General features: G+C 32.8%; 8 protein-coding genes across 8 annotated transcripts; 4 read left to right on the forward strand and 4 right to left on the reverse strand.

Moving 5' to 3' along the window:
- Positions 1 to 474: 474 nt before the first annotated feature.
- On the reverse strand, positions 475 to 958 carry LOC129249052 (histone H2A). Its single transcript, XM_054888676.1, has one exon. The coding sequence runs from the start codon at positions 908 to 910 to the stop codon at positions 536 to 538; it is 375 nt and encodes a 124-aa protein (XP_054744651.1). The 5' UTR covers positions 911 to 958; the 3' UTR covers positions 475 to 535.
- Positions 959 to 1,217: 259 nt separating this feature from the next.
- Positions 1,218 to 1,589, forward strand: LOC129248093 (histone H2B). The gene has a single exon (XM_054887527.1). It carries the CDS (start codon positions 1,218 to 1,220, stop codon positions 1,587 to 1,589), a length of 372 nt encoding a protein of 123 aa, XP_054743502.1.
- A 4,892-nt stretch (positions 1,590 to 6,481) lies between these two features.
- On the reverse strand, positions 6,482 to 6,965 carry LOC129249051 (histone H2A). Its single transcript, XM_054888675.1, has one exon. The coding sequence runs from the start codon at positions 6,915 to 6,917 to the stop codon at positions 6,543 to 6,545; it is 375 nt and encodes a 124-aa protein (XP_054744650.1). The 5' UTR covers positions 6,918 to 6,965; the 3' UTR covers positions 6,482 to 6,542.
- A 259-nt stretch (positions 6,966 to 7,224) lies between these two features.
- On the forward strand, positions 7,225 to 7,596 carry LOC129248280 (histone H2B). The gene has a single exon (XM_054887766.1). The coding sequence runs from the start codon at positions 7,225 to 7,227 to the stop codon at positions 7,594 to 7,596; it is 372 nt and encodes a 123-aa protein (XP_054743741.1).
- A 4,532-nt stretch (positions 7,597 to 12,128) lies between these two features.
- LOC129247427 (histone H2A) lies at positions 12,129 to 12,572 on the reverse strand. Its single transcript, XM_054886556.1, has one exon. It carries the CDS (start codon positions 12,534 to 12,536, stop codon positions 12,162 to 12,164), a length of 375 nt encoding a protein of 124 aa, XP_054742531.1. The 5' UTR covers positions 12,537 to 12,572; the 3' UTR covers positions 12,129 to 12,161.
- Positions 12,573 to 12,842: 270 nt separating this feature from the next.
- Positions 12,843 to 13,214, forward strand: LOC129248311 (histone H2B). Its single transcript, XM_054887809.1, has one exon. It carries the CDS (start codon positions 12,843 to 12,845, stop codon positions 13,212 to 13,214), a length of 372 nt encoding a protein of 123 aa, XP_054743784.1.
- Positions 13,215 to 17,777: 4,563 nt separating this feature from the next.
- LOC129247413 (histone H2A) lies at positions 17,778 to 18,222 on the reverse strand. Its single transcript, XM_054886531.1, has one exon. It carries the CDS (start codon positions 18,183 to 18,185, stop codon positions 17,811 to 17,813), a length of 375 nt encoding a protein of 124 aa, XP_054742506.1. The 5' UTR covers positions 18,186 to 18,222; the 3' UTR covers positions 17,778 to 17,810.
- Positions 18,223 to 18,491: 269 nt separating this feature from the next.
- On the forward strand, positions 18,492 to 18,863 carry LOC129248310 (histone H2B). The gene has a single exon (XM_054887808.1). The coding sequence runs from the start codon at positions 18,492 to 18,494 to the stop codon at positions 18,861 to 18,863; it is 372 nt and encodes a 123-aa protein (XP_054743783.1).
- Positions 18,864 to 21,831: the final 2,968 nt, after the last annotated feature.

A 21,831-nucleotide genomic window follows, 5' to 3' on the forward strand; every position in this document is an offset into this window, starting at 1 on the left:
ACCAGTTAATAAGCAGCAATTTTGGCGCAATTCGGTAATATGTATAAAAATATAATACACATAATGGGATGCCACGTTCTTTATTAAGAATATTAAATGAATAAGAAAACTAATATATTTTAAAAAATGGTCCTTTTCAGGACCACAATTTGTTAAACGAAAAAGATCAACAATGTTATTGGAATATTTATGCGTATACATATATGTGTAGATATTTTTGTGTTTTCGTTAATGTACGTAGTACACACATACAAACATACATATACATTTCTTTGTCTACTCCACATCATTTATACACGAGCGTTTTTTAGTACAGCCTGTAGGCATGTATACACATGTATGAATGAATATGTATACATAACCAGTTTATATGCCGCAGTTTTGGCGCAAATATACATGCGTCTAAGTGTATGAAAAAATAACACATTTATTAGGAAAATTATTTAAATCTCTTTGTAAATGTATTTTGTCGTCCTGAAAAGGACGGTTTGTTTGCGTCGGTATTTATAATTATAATTCGCCTATATTTTTCACTTTATGCTTTCTTTTCGGTCTTCTTTGGCAAAAGTACAGCTTGAATATTAGGCAAAACACCACCTTGAGCAATAGTTACACCGGACAACAATTTATTCAATTCTTCATCGTTGCGGATGGCCAATTGTAAATGACGTGGGATGATTCTTGTCTTTTTGTTATCACGAGCAGCATTACCAGCCAATTCAAGAACTTCAGCTGCTAAATATTCCATAACTGCAGCTAGATAAACTGGAGCACCGGCACCAACACGCTCAGCATAATTGCCTTTGCGCAACAAACGATGAATACGACCAACTGGAAATTGAAGACCAGCACGATTTGAACGGGACTTTGCCTTTCCCTTAACTTTACCACCTTTACCACGGCCTGACATTTTAACTGCTATAGATTGTTCACTTCACTACACGACAAAGCACTCTACTGTATTATACTCAATGTATAAGCACACTATTCACTGATACACAAAATGTGCGCTGCTTATATACTTTTTCGCTATGCTGAGCACCAACCCCTGTACTGTGCTGTTGAGCATCGTGCGTATACTACTACTTCGTATTGTCTCACCGAAGAGTTGGTCGGCAAATGTACACTTAAGCTTGCACCAGACACATGGTATGTATAATAAGTGACAAATAGTGCGAGTGAAAATAAAATATCATCAACGTTGTGAAGAAATTAAAATGCCGCCAAAAACTAGTGGAAAAGCAGCAAAGAAAGCCGGTAAGGCTCAAAAGAATATTACTAAAAATGATAAGAAAAAGAAGCGTAAGAGGAAGGAAAGTTATGCCATCTACATCTATAAAGTGTTGAAACAAGTACATCCTGATACCGGTATTTCATCCAAGGCCATGAGCATTATGAATAGTTTTGTGAATGACATCTTTGAGCGCATTGCTGCGGAAGCGTCGCGTTTAGCTCACTATAACAAACGTTCAACCATCACCAGTCGCGAAATTCAAACTGCTGTACGTTTACTTTTGCCCGGTGAATTGGCCAAACATGCCGTCAGTGAAGGTACCAAAGCTGTTACCAAATATACCAGTTCCAAATAATTTTTCCAACTGAACTAATGGTATATAAATATATTAACAAAACAAGGCCCTTTTCAGGGCCATAAAATATAAATTAACAAAGAGGATAAAAAATTGTTGATTAGTATCTCTACATACATATGTACATATGTATGCACATTGAAATTAATTTAAAAATTCCTTAATATTGAAGAATATATTCATATGGTTTCATTAGTCTATTAAATATGATTTTGTTAAACTACTTGGTTTTTATTTTTTTAATGTTTTCTACACACCGTAAGGAATAAATTCACTTTTGATCTTTTTGTTAAGAGATTTTGTAGCCCTGAAAAGGGCTTATTATTAATTTACCATGAAGGTTCCGTTTATAACTCACTTACAAACACCGTAAATTATTTACTTTTTACCTGCTGCTGTAGGTTTTTTTGCGGCTGGCTTTTTATTCGATGCAGACTTCTTGGATTTAGCAGCAGTTGCTTTTGCTTTAGCTGCTTTTGGCTTAGCAGTTGCAGATTTGGCTTTAGTTGGTTTCACTTTTAATGCACCACCCTTTTTTGCACCTTTCGCCTTAGCCTTTTCAGTTTTCTTCTTTTCAGCTGTTTTCTTACTGGCAACAGCTTTTTTTACCTTTTTCTCACCACTTGCCGCCTTTTTGACTTTACTCAATGATTTTTTCTTTGATGCACCACTATCTGCTGCCTTCTTTTTAGCCTTAACCTTCTCTGCTGATTTTACGGCTTTTGATTTCAATTTTCCCTCGCTTGATTTACTGGCTGCAACTGATAGTTTGAATGAACCGGACGCACCTTTTCCTTTGGTTTGAATTAGTTTTCCACTTGTAACAGCCGATTTCAAATAACGTTTAATGAATGGTGCCAATTTTTGGGCATCACATTTGTATGTCGCACTAATATATTTCTTAATCGCCAAGAGTGATGAACCGCCACGTTCCTTTAAATTCTTAATTGATGCGTCGACCATTTGTTGTGTTGGTGGATGGGTAGGGGCAACCGACGGCTTTTTGGGTTTAGCTGCCTTAACCTTTTTGGCAACAACTTTCTTTTCAGCAATAGTAGCAGCAGTAGCTACTGGGGAGCTTACATTCACAACAGCAACTGAATCAGACATCTTTATATATTGTAGATTAAAACCTCAATTCAAATTCCACGTATGTATTATACACTTTATACACTTCACTCACTTTATGCACTGTATGCACTACATTAATAGAGCACTGGTAAATTAAGATAATTTCTGGAATCCAATATGTAGTTTAACTCCCTTCAAAATTTGAGAAGCAGAGCGAAAAGATGATAATCAAATTTTCACGTTCCAGTGCTATTTAGTGCTTCTATATGACAAACTTTAAGATTTATTTAATTCACTAAAATTCATTGAATTTACTAATTCAACAAATTTATATATAAAACGATAGTATGCATGAGTCACTTTCATATCAATATACTTAAATTGGAATAAAATCAATATTTTTCTTGTAACGAGTGTTTTAGTCGAAACTTTGTACTCAAAATATTAAATTTTCGCTAGTTTTAGTCGATTTTCTTAAAACTCCTTAATATAAATCAATTATAACTATTGAAAATATAAAATATATCAAATTATCAATCATCTAAACAGCTTATTTTATATATTACTTAAAATAATATGTTTGAAAAAATAAAATTAAATATCTCAATGGTATCACCAGAGCAATTCTCAGTGGCGTTAGTTGGATGCATGAAATAATCCAGTATTTTGATGAATATTGAAAACTTTAATTTTGGTTGAAATGAATGATGGTAATGAAATAATTAAATTTGACTAATGTGAATTATGTAAATTTTATTTTAATATAATACTTAATTTTTTGATATTAATTCAAATATTCACTGATCAATCAATATATATATATTATATATATACATATGTCTGCATACAAAATTTTTTATTTAATTAATTAAATATTATTGTTATTAATAAAAAAATGTAACTTTTTCTTTAAAAATTTGCAATATATGTCAAAGCAAGGTACAAAATTCCCATATGTACATACGTGTTTACATACAAGTATACTACTTGTATGCTTGGCGAAGGCAAAAGGCAAAGGTAGTAAGAGTATGATTGTATTCCAACGTTAAAGAAATAAATATAAATATAAAAATATAATTTTAACTACATATATATTTTTAAAAAGTTGTATTTATGTATGTAGCGAAAAAAAATTATTTAAAAATTAAATATATCAGGTTAGAGGCCTGGGTGTTAAAATACAGTCATAATCTATTTAACACGATCGCGGACACTAAAAATTTCTGGAAGCTGCAAAAATAGACAGGCAATTATTTTTGAAACTAGTTGCAATATCCTAAATCTGATTACACATATATTATAAGTGTAGTCAGAACATCGTATTTTAATGATGAAAGTACTTAATGAATCAAGTGGTCATTACTTTAAAATGTATATTAATTACAAAAACTTAAAGTTACATGAAATTAAATGAAAAAAACTTGGCTTTAAAATTTGAATGCTGTAGCATTCACGTCATTTTGCATCACTATAAAAATGACTGCTATAGCATTCACGTCCGCGAACGTGTTAATTGTATAATGAGTATGTATGTACATATGTACTCGTGCACATCAAATATAGAATCACATCAGAATTGTGCGTTTGTTTAAAATTTTAATTGTACAAAATTTTGAATCTTTGTTAAAAGAATATTGTGGTCCTGAAAAGGACCGTTTATGTTTTTCAAATATGTACCCAAGAAATTATTTAACCGCCGAAACCGTATAAAGTACGGCCTTGTCTCTTTAAAGCGTACACAACATCCATAGCTGTAACTGTTTTCCTTTTGGCATGTTCAGTATAGGTAACTGCATCACGGATAACATTCTCCAAAAATACTTTTAAAACACCACGAGTTTCTTCATATATCAAACCAGATATACGTTTTACACCACCACGACGAGCTAAACGTCGAATAGCTGGTTTAGTGATACCTTGGATGTTATCACGTAAAACTTTGCGATGACGTTTGGCGCCACCTTTTCCCAAACCTTTACCACCTTTGCCGCGACCAGTCATTTTTTATTGTACTATTTACTATTTGCACAAGTAAGAATTTAACACTTTAACACTGTGACACTTCACCACCAATGAAATAACAGAAGCGAGAGCACATCTATTTATACCAAAATCTCACAACTGCTATACACAAGACAAAAGGTACGCCATACATCTATCTCGCTTCAACACATACCTCATAATACATGGACTTGTGAAACATATTAGTTGGAATTGCTACTTAGGTTGTGAACGTCATACAATTTGTTATAGGTACAGTGTACAGTGTACAGTGTTCTATAGTGTTCAAATCATTGTGACAAATAATAAAAAAAAAGTGAGTAGTGAAAAATGGCTCGTACAAAGCAAACAGCCCGAAAATCGACTGGTGGAAAAGCACCACGTAAACAATTGGCGACAAAAGCAGCACGCAAAAGTGCACCAGCAACTGGTGGAGTTAAAAAGCCACATCGTTATCGTCCAGGTACAGTGGCGTTGCGTGAAATTCGTCGCTATCAAAAGAGTACCGAATTATTGATACGCAAATTGCCATTCCAGCGCTTGGTTCGTGAAATAGCGCAAGATTTCAAAACAGATCTACGTTTCCAAAGTTCTGCTGTTATGGCTCTACAAGAAGCAAGTGAAGCATACTTGGTTGGTCTTTTTGAAGATACCAATTTGTGTGCCATCCATGCTAAGCGTGTTACAATTATGCCAAAAGATATTCAATTGGCCAGACGTATTCGTGGTGAACGTGCTTAAATCAATAGGAAAACTTGTGAAAAAACGGTCCTTTTCAGGACCACAATTTGTTAAACGAAAAAGATCAAAAATTTTATTGAAATATTTATGCATATACATACATACCTATATGTGTAGGTATTTTTGTGTTTTCGTAAATGTATGTAGTACATGTACAGTTCTTTATCTACTCCACATCGTTTATACTCGTGTGCTTTTAAGTATAGTCGGCATGCATGTATACACGTTTATGTATGTATATGCGCACATAACCAGTTAATAAGCAGCAAAGCAGCAATTTTGGCGCAATTCGGTAATATGTATAAAAATATAATACACATAATGGGATGCCACGTTCTTTATTAAGAATATTAAATGAATAAGAAAACTATTTTAAAAAATGGTCCTTTTCAGGACCACAATTTGTTAAACAAAAAAGATCAAAAAATTTATTGAAATATTTATGCATATACATACCTATATGTGTAGGTATTTTTGTGTTTTCGTAAATGTATGTAGTACATGTACAGTTCTTTATCTACTCCACATCGTTTATACTCGTGTGCTTTTAAGTATAGTCGGCATGCATGTATACACATTTATGTACGTATGTATATGCGCACATAACCAGTTAATAAGCAGCAATTTTGGCGCAATTCGGTAATATGTATAAAAATATAATACACATAATGGGATGCCACGTTCTTTATTAAGAATATTAAATGAATAAGAAAACTAATATATTTTAAAAAATGGTCCTTTTCAGGACCACAATTTGTTAAACGAAAAAGATCAACAATGTTATTGGAATATTTATGCGTATACATATATGTGTAGATATTTTTGTGTTTTCGTTAATGTACGTAGTACACACATACAAACATACATATACATTTCTTTGTCTACTCCACATCATTTATACACGAGCGTTTTTTAGTACAGCCTGTAGGCATGTATACACATGTATGAATGAATATGTATACATAACCAGTTTATATGCCGCAGTTTTGGCGCAAATATACATGCGTCTAAGTGTATGAAAAAATAACACATTTATTAGGAAAATTATTTAAATCTCTTTGTAAATGTATTTTGTCGTCCTGAAAAGGACGGTTTGTTTGCGTCGGTATTTATAATTATAATTCGCCTATATTTTTCACTTTATGCTTTCTTTTCGGTCTTCTTTGGCAAAAGTACAGCTTGAATATTAGGCAAAACACCACCTTGAGCAATAGTTACACCGGACAACAATTTATTCAATTCTTCATCGTTGCGGATGGCCAATTGTAAATGACGTGGGATGATTCTTGTCTTTTTGTTATCACGAGCAGCATTACCAGCCAATTCAAGAACTTCAGCTGCTAAATATTCCATAACTGCAGCTAGATAAACTGGAGCACCGGCACCAACACGCTCAGCATAATTGCCTTTGCGCAACAAACGATGAATACGACCAACTGGAAATTGAAGACCAGCACGATTTGAACGGGACTTTGCCTTTCCCTTAACTTTACCACCTTTACCACGGCCTGACATTTTAACTGCTATAGATTGTTCACTTCACTACACGACAAAGCACTCTACTGTATTATACTCAATGTATAAGCACACTATTCACTGATACACAAAATGTGCGCTGCTTATATACTTTTTCGCTATGCTGAGCACCAACCCCTGTACTGTGCTGTTGAGCATCGTGCGTATACTACTACTTCGTATTGTCTCACCGAAGAGTTGGTCGGCAAATGTACACTTAAGCTTGCACCAGACACATGGTATGTATAATAAGTGACAAATAGTGCGAGTGAAAATAAAATATCATCAACGTTGTGAAGAAATTAAAATGCCGCCAAAAACTAGTGGAAAAGCAGCAAAGAAAGCCGGTAAGGCTCAAAAGAATATTACTAAAAATGATAAGAAAAAGAAGCGTAAGAGGAAGGAAAGTTATGCCATCTACATCTATAAAGTGTTGAAACAAGTACATCCTGATACCGGTATTTCATCCAAGGCCATGAGCATTATGAATAGTTTTGTGAATGACATCTTTGAGCGCATTGCTGCGGAAGCGTCGCGTTTAGCTCACTATAACAAACGTTCAACCATCACCAGTCGCGAAATTCAAACTGCTGTACGTTTACTTTTGCCCGGTGAATTGGCCAAACATGCCGTCAGTGAAGGTACCAAAGCTGTTACCAAATATACCAGTTCCAAATAATTTTTCCAACTGAACTAATGGTATATAAATATATTAACAAAACAAGGCCCTTTTCAGGGCCATAAAATATAAATTAACAAAGAGGATAAAAAATTGTTGATTAGTATCTCTACATACATATGTACATATGTATGCACATTGAAATTAATTTAAAAATTCCTTAATATTGAAGAATATATTCATATGGTTTCATTAGTCTATTAAATATGATTTTGTTAAACTACTTGGTTTTTATTTTTTTAATGTTTTCTACACACCGTAAGGAATAAATTCACTTTTGATCTTTTTGTTAAGAGATTTTGTAGCCCTGAAAAGGGCTTATTATTAATTTACCATGAAGGTTCCGTTTATAACTCACTTACAAACACCGTAAATTATTTACTTTTTACCTGCTGCTGTAGGTTTTTTTGCGGCTGGCTTTTTATTCGATGCAGACTTCTTGGATTTAGCAGCAGTTGCTTTTGCTTTAGCTGCTTTTGGTTTAGCAGTTCCACCCTTTTTTGCATCTTTCGCCTTAGCCTTTTCAGTTTTCTTCTTTTCAGCTGTTTTCTTACTGGCAACAGATTTTTTTACCTTTTTCTCACCACTTGCCGCCTTTTTGACTTTACTCAATGATTTTTTCTTTGATGCACCACTATCTGCTGCCTTCTTTTTAGCCTTAACCTTCTCTGCTGATTTTACGGCTTTTGATTTCAATTTTCCCTCGCTTGATTTACTGGCTGCAACTGATAGTTTGAATGAACCGGACGCACCTTTTCCTTTGGTTTGAATTAGTTTTCCACTTGTAACAGCCGATTTCAAATAACGTTTAATGAATGGTGCCAATTTTTGGGCATCACATTTGTATGTCGCACTAATATATTTCTTAATCGCCAAGAGTGATGAACCGCCACGTTCCTTTAAATTCTTAATTGATGCGTCGACCATTTGTTGTGTTGGTGGATGGGTAGGGGCAACCGACGGCTTTTTGGGTTTAGCTGCCTTAACCTTTTTGGCAACAACTTTCTTTTCAGCAATAGTAGCAGCAGTAGCTACTGGGGAGCTTACATTCACAACAGCAACTGAATCAGACATCTTTATATATTGTAGATTAAAACCTCAATTCAAATTCCACGTATGTATTATACACTTTATACACTTCACTCACTTTATGCACTGTATGCACTACATTAATAGAGCACTGGTAAATTAAGATAATTTCTGGAATCCAATATGTAGTTTAACTCCCTTCAAAATTTGAGAAGCAGAGCGAAAAGATGATAATCAAATTTTCACGTTCCAGTGCTATTTAGTGCTTCTATATGACAAACTTTAAGATTTATTTAATTCACTAAAATTCATTGAATTTACTAATTCAACAAATTTATATATAAAACGATAGTATGCATGAGTCACTTTCATATCAATATACTTAAATTGGAATAAAATCAATATTTTTCTTGTAACGAGTGTTTTAGTCGAAACTTTGTACTCAAAATATTAAATTTTCGCTAGTTTTAGTCGATTTTCTTAAAACTCCTTAATATAAATCAATTATAACTATTGAAAATATAAAATATATCAAATTATCAATCATCTAAACAGGTTATTTTATATATTACTTAAAATAATATGTTTGAAAAAATAAAATTAAATATCTCAATGGTATCACCAGAGCAATTCTCAGTGGCGTTAGTTGGATGCATGAAATAATCCAGTATTTTGATGAATATTGAAAACTTTAATTTTGGTTGAAATGAATGATGGTAATGAAATAATTAAATTTGACTAATGTGGATTATGTAAATTTTATTTTAATATATTACTTAATTTTTTGATATTAATTCAAATATTCACTGATCAATAAATATATATATATATTATATATATACATATGTGTGCATACAAAATTTTTTATTTAATTAATTAAATATTATTGTTATTAATAAAAAAATGTAACTTTTTCTTAAAAAATTTGCAATATATGTCAAAGCAAGATACAAAATTCCCATAGGTACATACGTGTTTACATACAAGTATACTACTTGTATGCTTGGCGAAGGCAAAAGGCAAAGGTAGTAAGAGTATGATTGTATTCCAACGTTAAAGAAATAAATATAAATATAAAAATATAATTTTAACTACAAATATATTTTTAAAAAGTTGTATTTATGTATGTAGCGAAAAAAATTATTTAAAAATTAAATATATCAGGTTAGAGGCCTGGGTGTTAAAATACAGTCATAATCTATTTAACACGATCGCGGACACTAAAAATTTCTGGAAGCTGCAAAAATAGACAGGCAATTATTTTTGAAACTAGTTGCAATATCCTAAATCTGATTACACATATATTATAAGTGTAGTCAGAACATCGTATTTTAACTGTTATATGAAAGTACTTAATGAATCAAGTGGTCATTACTTTAAAATGTATATTAATTACAAAAACTTAAAGTTACATGAAATTAAATGAACAAAACTTGGCTTTAAAATTTGAATGCTGTAGCATCACGTCATTTTGCATCACTATAAAAATAAATGCTATAGCATTCACGTCCGCGAACGTGTTAATTGTATGAGTATGTACATATGTATGTACTCGTGCTCATGCAATATAGAATCACAACAGAATTGTGCGTTTGTTTAAAATTTTAATTGAACAAAATTTTGAATCTTTGTTAAAAGAATATTGTGGTCCTGAAAAGGACCGTTTATGTTTTTCAAATATGTACCCAAGAAATTATTTAACCGCCGAAACCGTATAAAGTACGGCCTTGTCTCTTTAAAGCGTACACAACATCCATAGCTGTAACTGTTTTCCTTTTGGCATGTTCAGTATAGGTAACTGCATCACGGATAACATTCTCCAAAAATACTTTTAAAACACCACGAGTTTCTTCATATATCAAACCAGATATACGTTTTACACCACCACGACGAGCTAAACGTCGAATAGCTGGTTTAGTGATACCTTGGATGTTATCACGTAAAACTTTGCGATGACGTTTGGCGCCACCTTTTCCCAAACCTTTACCACCTTTGCCGCGACCAGTCATTTTTTAGTATTTACTATTTGCACAAGTAAGAATTTAACACTTTAACACTGTGACACTTCACCACCAATGAAATAACAGAAGCGAGAGCACATCTATTTATACCAAAATCTCACAACTGCTATACACAAGACAAAAGGTACGCCATACATCTATCTCGCTTCAACACATACCTCATAATACATGGACTTGTGAAACATATTAGTTGGAATTGCTACTTAGGTTGTGAACGTCATACAATTTGTTATAGGTACAGTGTACAGTGTACAGTGTTCAATAGTGTTCAAATCATTGTGACAAATAATAAAAAAAGTGAGTAGTGAAAAATGGCTCGTACAAAGCAAACAGCCCGAAAATCGACTGGTGGAAAGGCACCACGTAAACAATTGGCGACAAAAGCAGCACGCAAAAGTGCACCAGCAACTGGTGGAGTTAAAAAGCCACATCGTTATCGTCCAGGTACAGTGGCGTTGCGTGAAATTCGTCGCTATCAAAAGAGTACCGAATTATTGATACGCAAATTGCCATTCCAGCGCTTGGTTCGTGAAATAGCGCAAGATTTCAAAACAGATCTACGTTTCCAAAGTTCTGCTGTTATGGCTCTACAAGAAGCAAGTGAAGCATACTTGGTTGGTCTTTTTGAAGATACCAATTTGTGTGCCATCCATGCTAAGCGTGTTACAATTATGCCAAAAGATATTCAATTGGCTAGACGTATTCGTGGTGAACGTGCTTAAATCAATAAGAAAACATATAAAAAAACGGTCCTTTTCAGGACCACAATTTGTTAAACAAAAAAGATCAAAAATTTTATTGAAATATTTATGCATATACATACCTATATGTGTAGGTATTTTTGTGTTTTCGTAAATGTATGTAGTACATGTACAGTTCTTTATCTACTCCACATCGTTTATACTCGTGTGCTTTTAAGTATAGTCGGCATGCATGTATACACATTTATGTACGTATGTATATGCGCACATAACCAGTTAATAAGCAGCAAAGCAGCAATTTTGGCGCAATTCGGTAATATGTATAAAAATATAATACACATAATGGGATGCCACGTTCTTTATTAAGAATATTAAATGAATAAGAAAACTAATATATTTTAAAAAATGGTCCTTTTCAGGACCACAATTTGTTAAACGAAAAAGATCAACAATGTTATTGGAATATTTATGCGTATACATATATGTGTAGATATTTTTGTGTTTTCGTTAATGTACGTAGTACACACATACAAACATACATATACATTTCTTTGTCTACTCCACATCATTTATACACGAGCGTTTTTTAGTACAGCCTGTAGGCATGTATACACATGTATGAATGAATATGTATACATAACCAGTTTATATGCCGCAGTTTTGGCGCAAATATACATGCGTCTAAGTGTATGAAAAAATAACACATTTATTAGGAAAATTATTTAAATCTCTTTGTAAATGTATTTTGTCGTCCTGAAAAGGACGGTTTGTTTGCGTCGGTATTTATAATTATAATTCGCCTATATTTTTCACTTTATGCTTTCTTTTCGGTCTTCTTTGGCAAAAGTACAGCTTGAATATTAGGCAAAACACCACCTTGAGCAATAGTTACACCAGACAACAATTTATTCAATTCTTCATCGTTGCGGATGGCCAATTGTAAATGACGTGGGATGATTCTTGTCTTTTTGTTATCACGAGCAGCATTACCAGCCAATTCAAGAACTTCAGCTGCTAAATATTCCATAACTGCAGCTAGATAAACTGGAGCACCGGCACCAACACGCTCAGCATAATTGCCTTTGCGCAACAAACGATGAATACGACCAACTGGAAATTGAAGACCAGCACGATTTGAACGGGACTTTGCCTTTCCCTTAACTTTACCACCTTTACCACGGCCTGACATTTTCACTGCTATAGATTGTTCACTTCACTACACTAAAAAGCACTGTAATGTATTATACTCAATGTATAAGCACACTAATCACTGATACACAAAATGTGCGCTGCTTATATACTTTTTCGCTATGCTGAGCACCAACCCCTGTACTGTGCTGTTGAGCATCGTGCGTATACTACTACTTCGTATTATCTCGCCGAAGAGTTGGTCGGCAAATATACACTTAAGCATGCACACGACAAATGGTAGGTATAATAAGTGACAGTGCGAGTGAAAATAAAATCATAAAATCATCAAAGTTGTGAAATTAAAATGCCACCAAAAACTAGTGGAAAAGCAGCAAAGAAAGCCGGTAAGGCTCAAAAGAATATTACTAAAAATGATAAGAAAAAGAAGCGTAAGAGGAAGGAAAGTTATGCCATCTACATTTATAAAGTGTTGAAACAAGTACATCCTGATACCGGTATTTCATCCAAGGCCATGAGCATTATGAATAGTTTTGTGAATGACATCTTTGAGCGCATTGCTGCGGAAGCGTCGCGTTTAGCTCACTATAACAAACGTTCAACCATCACCAGTCGCGAAATTCAAACTGCTGTACGTTTACTTTTGCCCGGTGAATTGGCCAAACATGCCGTCAGTGAAGGTACCAAAGCTGTTACCAAATATACCAGTTCCAAATAATTTTTCCAACTGAACTAATGGTATATAAATATATTAACAAAACAAGGCCCTTTTCAGGGCCATAAAATATAAATTAACAAAGAGGATAAAAAACTGTTGATTAATATCTCTGCATATTGGCACATTGAAATTAATTTAAAAATTCCTTAATATTGAAGAATATATTCATATGGTTTCATTAGTCTATTAATTAAATATGATTTTGTTGAACTACTTGGTTTTTATTTTTTTAATGTTTTCTACACACTGTAGGGAATAAATTCACTTTTGATCTTTTTGTTAAGAGATTTTGTAGCCCTGAAAAGGGCTTATTATTAATTTACCATGAAGGTTCCGTTTATAACTCACTTACAAACACCGTAAATTATTTACTTTTTACCTGCTGCTGTAGGTTTTTTTGCGGCTGGCTTTTTATTCGATGCAGACTTCTTGGATTTAGCAGCAGTTGCTTTTGCTTTAGCTGCTTTTGGCTTAGCAGTTGCAGATTTGGCTTTAGTTGGTTTCACTTTTAATGCACCACCCTTTTTTGCATCTTTCGCCGTAGCCTTTTCAGTTTTCTTCTTTTCAGCTGTTTTCTTACTGGCAACAGCTTTTTTTACCTTTTTCTCACCACTTGCCGCCTTTTTGACTTTACTCAATGATTTTTTCTTTGATGCACCACTATCTGCTGCCTTCTTTTTAGCCTTAACCTTCTCTGCTGATTTTACGGCTTTTGATTTCAATTTTCCCTCGCTTGATTTACTGGCTGCAACTGATAGTTTGAATGAACCGGACGCACCTTTTCCTTTGGTTTGAATTAGTTTTCCACTTGTAACAGCCGATTTCAAATAACGTTTAATGAATGGTGCCAATTTTTGGGCATCACATTTGTATGTCGCACTAATATATTTCTTAATCGCCAAGAGTGATGAACCGCCACGTTCCTTTAAATTCTTAATTGATGCGTCGACCATTTGTTGTGTTGGTGGATGGGTAGGGGCAACCGACGGCTTTTTGGGTTTAGCTGCCTTAACCTTTTTGGCAACAACTTTCTTTTCAGCAATAGTAGCAGCAGTAGCTACTGGGGAGCTTACATTCACAACAACAACTGAATCAGACATCTTTATTTATATATTGTAGATTAAAACCTCAATTCAAATTCCACGTATGTATTATACACTTTATACACTTCACTCACTTTATGCACTGTATGCACTACATTAATAGAGCACTGGTAAATTAAGATAATTTCTGGAATCCAATATGTAGTTTAACTCCCTTCAAAATTTGAGAAGCAGAGTGAAAAGATGATAATCAAATTTTCACGTTCCAGTGCTATTTAGTGCTTCTATATGACAAACTTTAAGATTTATTTAATTCACTAAAATTCATTGAATTTACTAATTCAACAAATTTATATATAAAACGATAGTATGCATGAGTCACTTTCATATCAATATACTTAAATTGGAATAAAATCAATATTTTTCTTGTAACGAGTGTTTTAGTCGAAACTTTGTACTCAAAATATTAAATTTTCGCTAGTTTTAGTCGATTTTCTTAAAACTCCTTAATATAAATCAATTATAACTATTGAAAATATAAAATATATCAAATTATCAATCATCTAAACAGCTTATTTTATATATTACTTAAAATAATATCTTTGAAAAAATAAAATTAAATATCTCAATGGTATCACCAGAGCAATTCTCAGTGGCGTTAGTTGGATGCATGAAATAATCCAGTATTTTGATGAATATTGAAAACTTTAATTTTGGTTGAAATGAATGATGGTAATGAAATAATTAAATTTGACTAATGTGAATTATGTAAATTTTATTTTAATATAATACTTAATTTTTTGATATTAATTCAAATATTCACTGATCAATCAATATATATATATTATATATATACATATGTCTGCATACAAAATTTTTTATTTAATTAATTAAATATTATTGTTATTAATAAAAAAATGTAACTTTTTCTTTAAAAATTTGCAATATATGTCAAAGCAAGGTACAAAATTCCCATATGTACATACGTGTTTACATACAAGTATACTACTTGTATGCTTGGCGAAGGCAAAAGGCAAAGGTAGTAAGAGTATGATTGTATTCCAACGTTAAAGAAATAAATATAAATATAAAAATATAATTTTAACTACATATATATTTTTAAAAAGTTGTATTTATGTATGTAGCGAAAAAAAATTATTTAAAAATTAAATATATCAGGTTAGAGGCCTGGGTGTTAAAATACAGTCATAATCTATTTAACACGATCGCGGACACTAAAAATTTCTGGAAGCTGCAAAAATAGACAGGCAATTATTTTTGAAACTAGTTGCAATATCCTAAATCTGATTACACATATATTATAAGTGTAGTCAGAACATCGTATTTTAACTGTTATATGAAAGTACTTAATGAATCAAGTGGTCATTACTTTAAAATGTATATTAATTACAAAAACTTAAAGTTACATGAAATTAAATGAAAAAAACTTGGCTTTAAAATTTGAATGCTGTAGCATTCACGTCATTTTGCATCACTATAAAAATGACTGCTATAGCATTCACGTCCGCGAACGTGTTAATTGTATAATGAGTATGTATGTACATATGTACTCGTGCACATCAAATATAGAATCACATCAGAATTGTGCGTTTGTTTAAAATTTTAATTGTACAAAATTTTGAATCTTTGTTAAAAGAATATTGTGGTCCTGAAAAGGACCGTTTATGTTTTTCAAATATATACCCAAGAAATTATTTAACCGCCGAAACCGTATAAAGTACGGCCTTGTCTCTTTAAAGCGTACACAACATCCATAGCTGTAACTGTTTTCCTTTTGGCATGTTCAGTATAGGTAACTGCATCACGGATAACATTCTCCAAAAATACTTTTAAAACACCACGAGTTTCTTCATATATCAAACCAGATATACGTTTTACACCACCACGACGAGCTAAACGTCGAATAGCTGGTTTAGTGATACCTTGGATGTTATCACGTAAAACTTTGCGATGACGTTTGGCGCCACCTTTTCCCAAACCTTTACCACCTTTGCCGCGACCAGTCATTTTTTAGTATTTACTATTTGCACAAGTAAGAATTTAACACTTTAACACTGTAACACTTCACCACCAATGAAATAACAGTAGCGAGAGCACATCTATTTATACCAAAATCTCACAACTGCTATACACAAGACAAAAGGTACGCCATACATCTATCTCGCTTCAACACACATACCTCATAATACATGGACTTGTGAAACATATTAGTTGGAATTGCTACTTAGGTTGTGAACGTCATACAATTTGTTATAGGTACAGTGTACAGTGTACAGTGTTCTATAGTGTTCAAATCAGTGTGACAAATAATAAAAAAAAGTGAGTAGTGAAAAATGGCTCGTACAAAGCAAACAGCCCGAAAATCGACTGGTGGAAAAGCACCACGTAAACAATTGGCGACAAAAGCAGCACGCAAAAGTGCACCAGCAACTGGTGGAGTTAAAAAGCCACATCGTTATCGTCCAGGTACAGTGGCGTTGCGTGAAATTCGTCGCTATCAAAAGAGTACCGAATTATTGATACGCAAATTGCCATTCCAGCGCTTGGTTCGTGAAATAGCGCAAGATTTCAAAACAGATCTACGTTTCCAAAGTTCTGCTGTTATGGCTCTACAAGAAGCAAGTGAAGCATACTTGGTTGGTCTTTTTGAAGATACCAATTTGTGTGCCATCCATGCTAAGCGTGTTACAATTATGCCAAAAGATATTCAATTGGCCAGACGTATTCGTGGTGAACGTGCTTAAATCAATAGGAAAACTTGTGAAAAAACGGTCCTTTTCAGGACCACAATTTGTTAAACGAAAAAGATCAAAAATTTTATTGAAATATTTATGCATATACATACATACCTATATGTGTAGATATTTTTGTGTTTTCGTAAATGTATGTAGTACATGTACAGTTCTTTATCTACTCCACATCGTTTATACTCGTGTGCTTTTAAGTATAGTCGGCATGCATGTATACACGTTTATGTATGTATATGCGCACATAACCAGTTAATAAGCAGCAAAGCAGCAATTTTGGCGCAATTCGGTAATATGTATAAAAATATAATACACATAATGGGATGCCACGTTCTTTATTAAGAATATTAAATGAATAAGAAAACTATTTTAAAAAATGGTCCTTTTCAGGACCACAATTTGTTAAACGAAAAAGATCAACAATGTTATTGGAATATTTATGCGTATACATATATGTGTAGATATTTTTGTGTTTTCGTTAATGTACGTAGTACACACATACAAACATACATATACATTTCTTTGTCTACTCCACATCATTTATACACGAGCGTTTTTTAGTACAGCCTGTAGGCATGTATACACATGTATGAATGAATATGTATACATAACCAGTTTATATGCCGCAGTTTTGGCGCAAATATACATGCGTCTAAGTGTATGAAAAAATAACACATTTATTAGGAAAATTATTTAAATCTCTTTGTAAATGTATTTTGTCGTCCTGAAAAGGACGGTTTGTTTGCGTCGGTATTTATAATTATAATTCGCCTATATTTTTCACTTTATGCTTTCTTTTCGGTCTTCTTTGGCAAAAGTACAGCTTGAATATTAGGCAAAACACCACCTTGAGCAATAGTTACACCAGACAACAATTTATTCAATTCTTCATCGTTGCGGATGGCCAATTGTAAATGACGTGGGATGATTCTTGTCTTTTTGTTATCACGAGCAGCATTACCAGCCAATTCAAGAACTTCAGCTGCTAAATATTCCATAACTGCAGCTAGATAAACTGGAGCACCGGCACCAACACGCTCAGCATAATTGCCTTTGCGCAACAAACGATGAATACGACCAACTGGAAATTGAAGACCAGCACGATTTGAACGGGACTTTGCCTTTCCCTTAACTTTACCACCTTTACCACGGCCTGACATTTTCACTGCTATAGATTGTTCACTTCACTACACTAAAAAGCACTGTAATGTATTATACTCAATGTATAAGCACACTAATCACTGATACACAAAATGTGCGCTGCTTATATACTTTTTCGCTATGCTGAGCACCAACCCCTGTACTGTGCTGTTGAGCATCGTGCGTATACTACTACTTCGTATTATCTCGCCGAAGAGTTGGTCGGCAAATATACACTTAAGCATGCACACGACAAATGGTAGGTATAATAAGTGACAGTGCGAGTGAAAATAAAATCATAAAATCATCAAAGTTGTGAAATTAAAATGCCACCAAAAACTAGTGGAAAAGCAGCAAAGAAAGCCGGTAAGGCTCAAAAGAATATTACTAAAAATGATAAGAAAAAGAAGCGTAAGAGGAAGGAAAGTTATGCCATCTACATTTATAAAGTGTTGAAACAAGTACATCCTGATACCGGTATTTCATCCAAGGCCATGAGCATTATGAATAGTTTTGTGAATGACATCTTTGAGCGCATTGCTGCGGAAGCGTCGCGTTTAGCTCACTATAACAAACGTTCAACCATCACCAGTCGCGAAATTCAAACTGCTGTACGTTTACTTTTGCCCGGTGAATTGGCCAAACATGCCGTCAGTGAAGGTACCAAAGCTGTTACCAAATATACCAGTTCCAAATAATTTTTCCAACTGAACTAATGGTATATAAATATATTAACAAAACAAGGCCCTTTTCAGGGCCATAAAATATAAATTAACAAAGAGGATAAAAAACTGTTGATTAATATCTCTGCATATTGGCACATTGAAATTAATTTAAAAATTCCTTAATATTGAAGAATATATTCATATGGTTTCATTAGTCTATTAATTAAATATGATTTTGTTGAACTACTTGGTTTTTATTTTTTTAATGTTTTCTACACACTGTAGGGAATAAATTCACTTTTGATCTTTTTGTTAAGAGATTTTGTAGCCCTGAAAAGGGCTTATTATTAATTTACCATGAAGGTTCCGTTTATAACTCACTTACAAACACCGTAAATTATTTACTTTTTACCTGCTGCTGTAGGTTTTTTTGCGGCTGGCTTTTTATTCGATGCAGACTTCTTGGATTTAGCAGCAGTTGCTTTTGCTTTAGCTGCTTTTGGCTTAGCAGTTGCAGATTTGGCTTTAGTTGGTTTCACTTTTAATGCACCACCCTTTTTTGCATCTTTCGCCGTAGCCTTTTCAGTTTTCTTCTTTTCAGCTGTTTTCTTACTGGCAACAGCTTTTTTTACCTTTTTCTCACCACTTGCCGCCTTTTTGACTTTACTCAATGATTTTTTCTTTGATGCACCACTATCTGCTGCCTTCTTTTTAGCCTTAACCTTCTCTGCTGATTTTACGGCTTTTGATTTCAATTTTCCCTCGCTTGATTTACTGGCTGCAACTGATAGTTTGAATGAACCGGACGCACCTTTTCCTTTGGTTTGAATTAGTTTTCCACTTGTAACAGCCGATTTCAAATAACGTTTAATGAATGGTGCCAATTTTTGGGCATCACATTTGTATGTCGCACTAATATATTTCTTAATCGCCAAGAGTGATGAACCGCCACGTTCCTTTAAATTCTTAATTGATGCGTCGACCATTTGTTGTGTTGGTGGATGGGTAGGGGCAACCGACGGCTTTTTGGGTTTAGCTGCCTTAACCTTTTTGGCAACAACTTTCTTTTCAGCAATAGTAGCAGCAGTAGCTACTGGGGAGCTTACATTCACAACAACAACTGAATCAGACATCTTTATTTATATATTGTAGATTAAAACCTCAATTCAAATTCCACGTATGTATTATACACTTTATACACTTCACTCACTTTATGCACTGTATGCACTACATTAATAGAGCACTGGTAAATTAAGATAATTTCTGGAATCCAATATGTAGTTTAACTCCCTTCAAAATTTGAGAAGCAGAGTGAAAAGATGATAATCAAATTTTCACGTTCCAGTGCTATTTAGTGCTTCTATATGACAAACTTTAAGATTTATTTAATTCACTAAAATTCATTGAATTTACTAATTCAACAAATTTATATATAAAACGATAGTATGCATGAGTCACTTTCATATCAATATACTTAAATTGGAATAAAATCAATATTTTTCTTGTAACGAGTGTTTTAGTCGAAACTTTGTACTCAAAATATTAAATTTTCGCTAGTTTTAGTCGATTTTCTTAAAACTCCTTAATATAAATCAATTATAACTATTGAAAATATAAAATATATCAAATTATCAATCATCTAAACAGCTTATTTTATATATTACTTAAAATAATATCTTTGAAAAAATAAAATTAAATATCTCAATGGTATCACCAGAGCAATTCTCAGTGGCGTTAGTTGGATGCATGAAATAATCCAGTATTTTGATGAATATTGAAAACTTTAATTTTGGTTGAAATGAATGATGGTAATGAAATAATTAAATTTGACTAATGTGAATTATGTAAATTTTATTTTAATATAATACTTAATTTTTTGATATTAATTCAAATATTCACTGATCAATCAATATATATATATTATATATATACATATGTCTGCATACAAAATTTTTTATTTAATTAATTAAATATTATTGTTATTAATAAAAAAATGTAACTTTTTCTTTAAAAATTTGCAATATATGTCAAAGCAAGGTACAAAATTCCCATATGTACATACGTGTTTACATACAAGTATACTACTTGTATGCTTGGCGAAGGCAAAAGGCAAAGGTAGTAAGAGTATGATTGTATTCCAACGTTAAAGAAATAAATATAAATATAAAAATATAATTTTAACTACATATATATTTTTAAAAAGTTGTATTTATGTATGTAGCGAAAAAAAATTATTTAAAAATTAAATATATCAGGTTAGAGGCCTGGGTGTTAAAATACAGTCATAATCTATTTAACACGATCGCGGACACTAAAAATTTCTGGAAGCTGCAAAAATAGACAGGCAATTATTTTTGAAACTAGTTGCAATATCCTAAATCTGATTACACATATATTATAAGTGTAGTCAGAACATCGTATTTTAATGATGAAAGTATATGAAAGTACTTAATGAATCAAGTGGTCATTACTTTAAAATGTATATTAATTACAAAAACTTAAAGTTACATGAAATTAAATGAAAAAAACTTGGCTTTAAAATTTGAATGCTGTAGCATTCACGTCATTTTGCATCACTATAAAAATGACTGCTATAGCATTCACGTCCGCGAACGTGTTAATTGTATAATGAGTATGTATGTACATATGTACTCGTGCACATCAAATATAGAATCACATCAGAATTGTGCGTTTGTTTAAAATTTTAATTGTACAAAATTTTGAATCTTTGTTAAAAGAATATTGTGGTCCTGAAAAGGACCGTTTATGTTTTTCAAATATGTACCCAAGAAATTATTTAACCGCCGAAACCGTATAAAGTACGGCCTTGTCTCTTTAAAGCGTACACAACATCCATAGCTGTAACTGTTTTCCTTTTGGCATGTTCAGTATAGGTAACTGCATCACGGATAACATTCTCCAAAAATACTTTTAAAACACCACGAGTTTCTTCATATATCAAACCAGATATACGTTTTACACCACCACGACGAGCTAAACG

The sequence above is a fragment of the Anastrepha obliqua genome, chromosome 5 (genome assembly GCF_027943255.1).
Source record: "Anastrepha obliqua isolate idAnaObli1 chromosome 5, idAnaObli1_1.0, whole genome shotgun sequence".
In the NCBI taxonomy this organism is placed as follows: Eukaryota; Metazoa; Arthropoda; class Insecta; order Diptera; family Tephritidae; genus Anastrepha; species Anastrepha obliqua.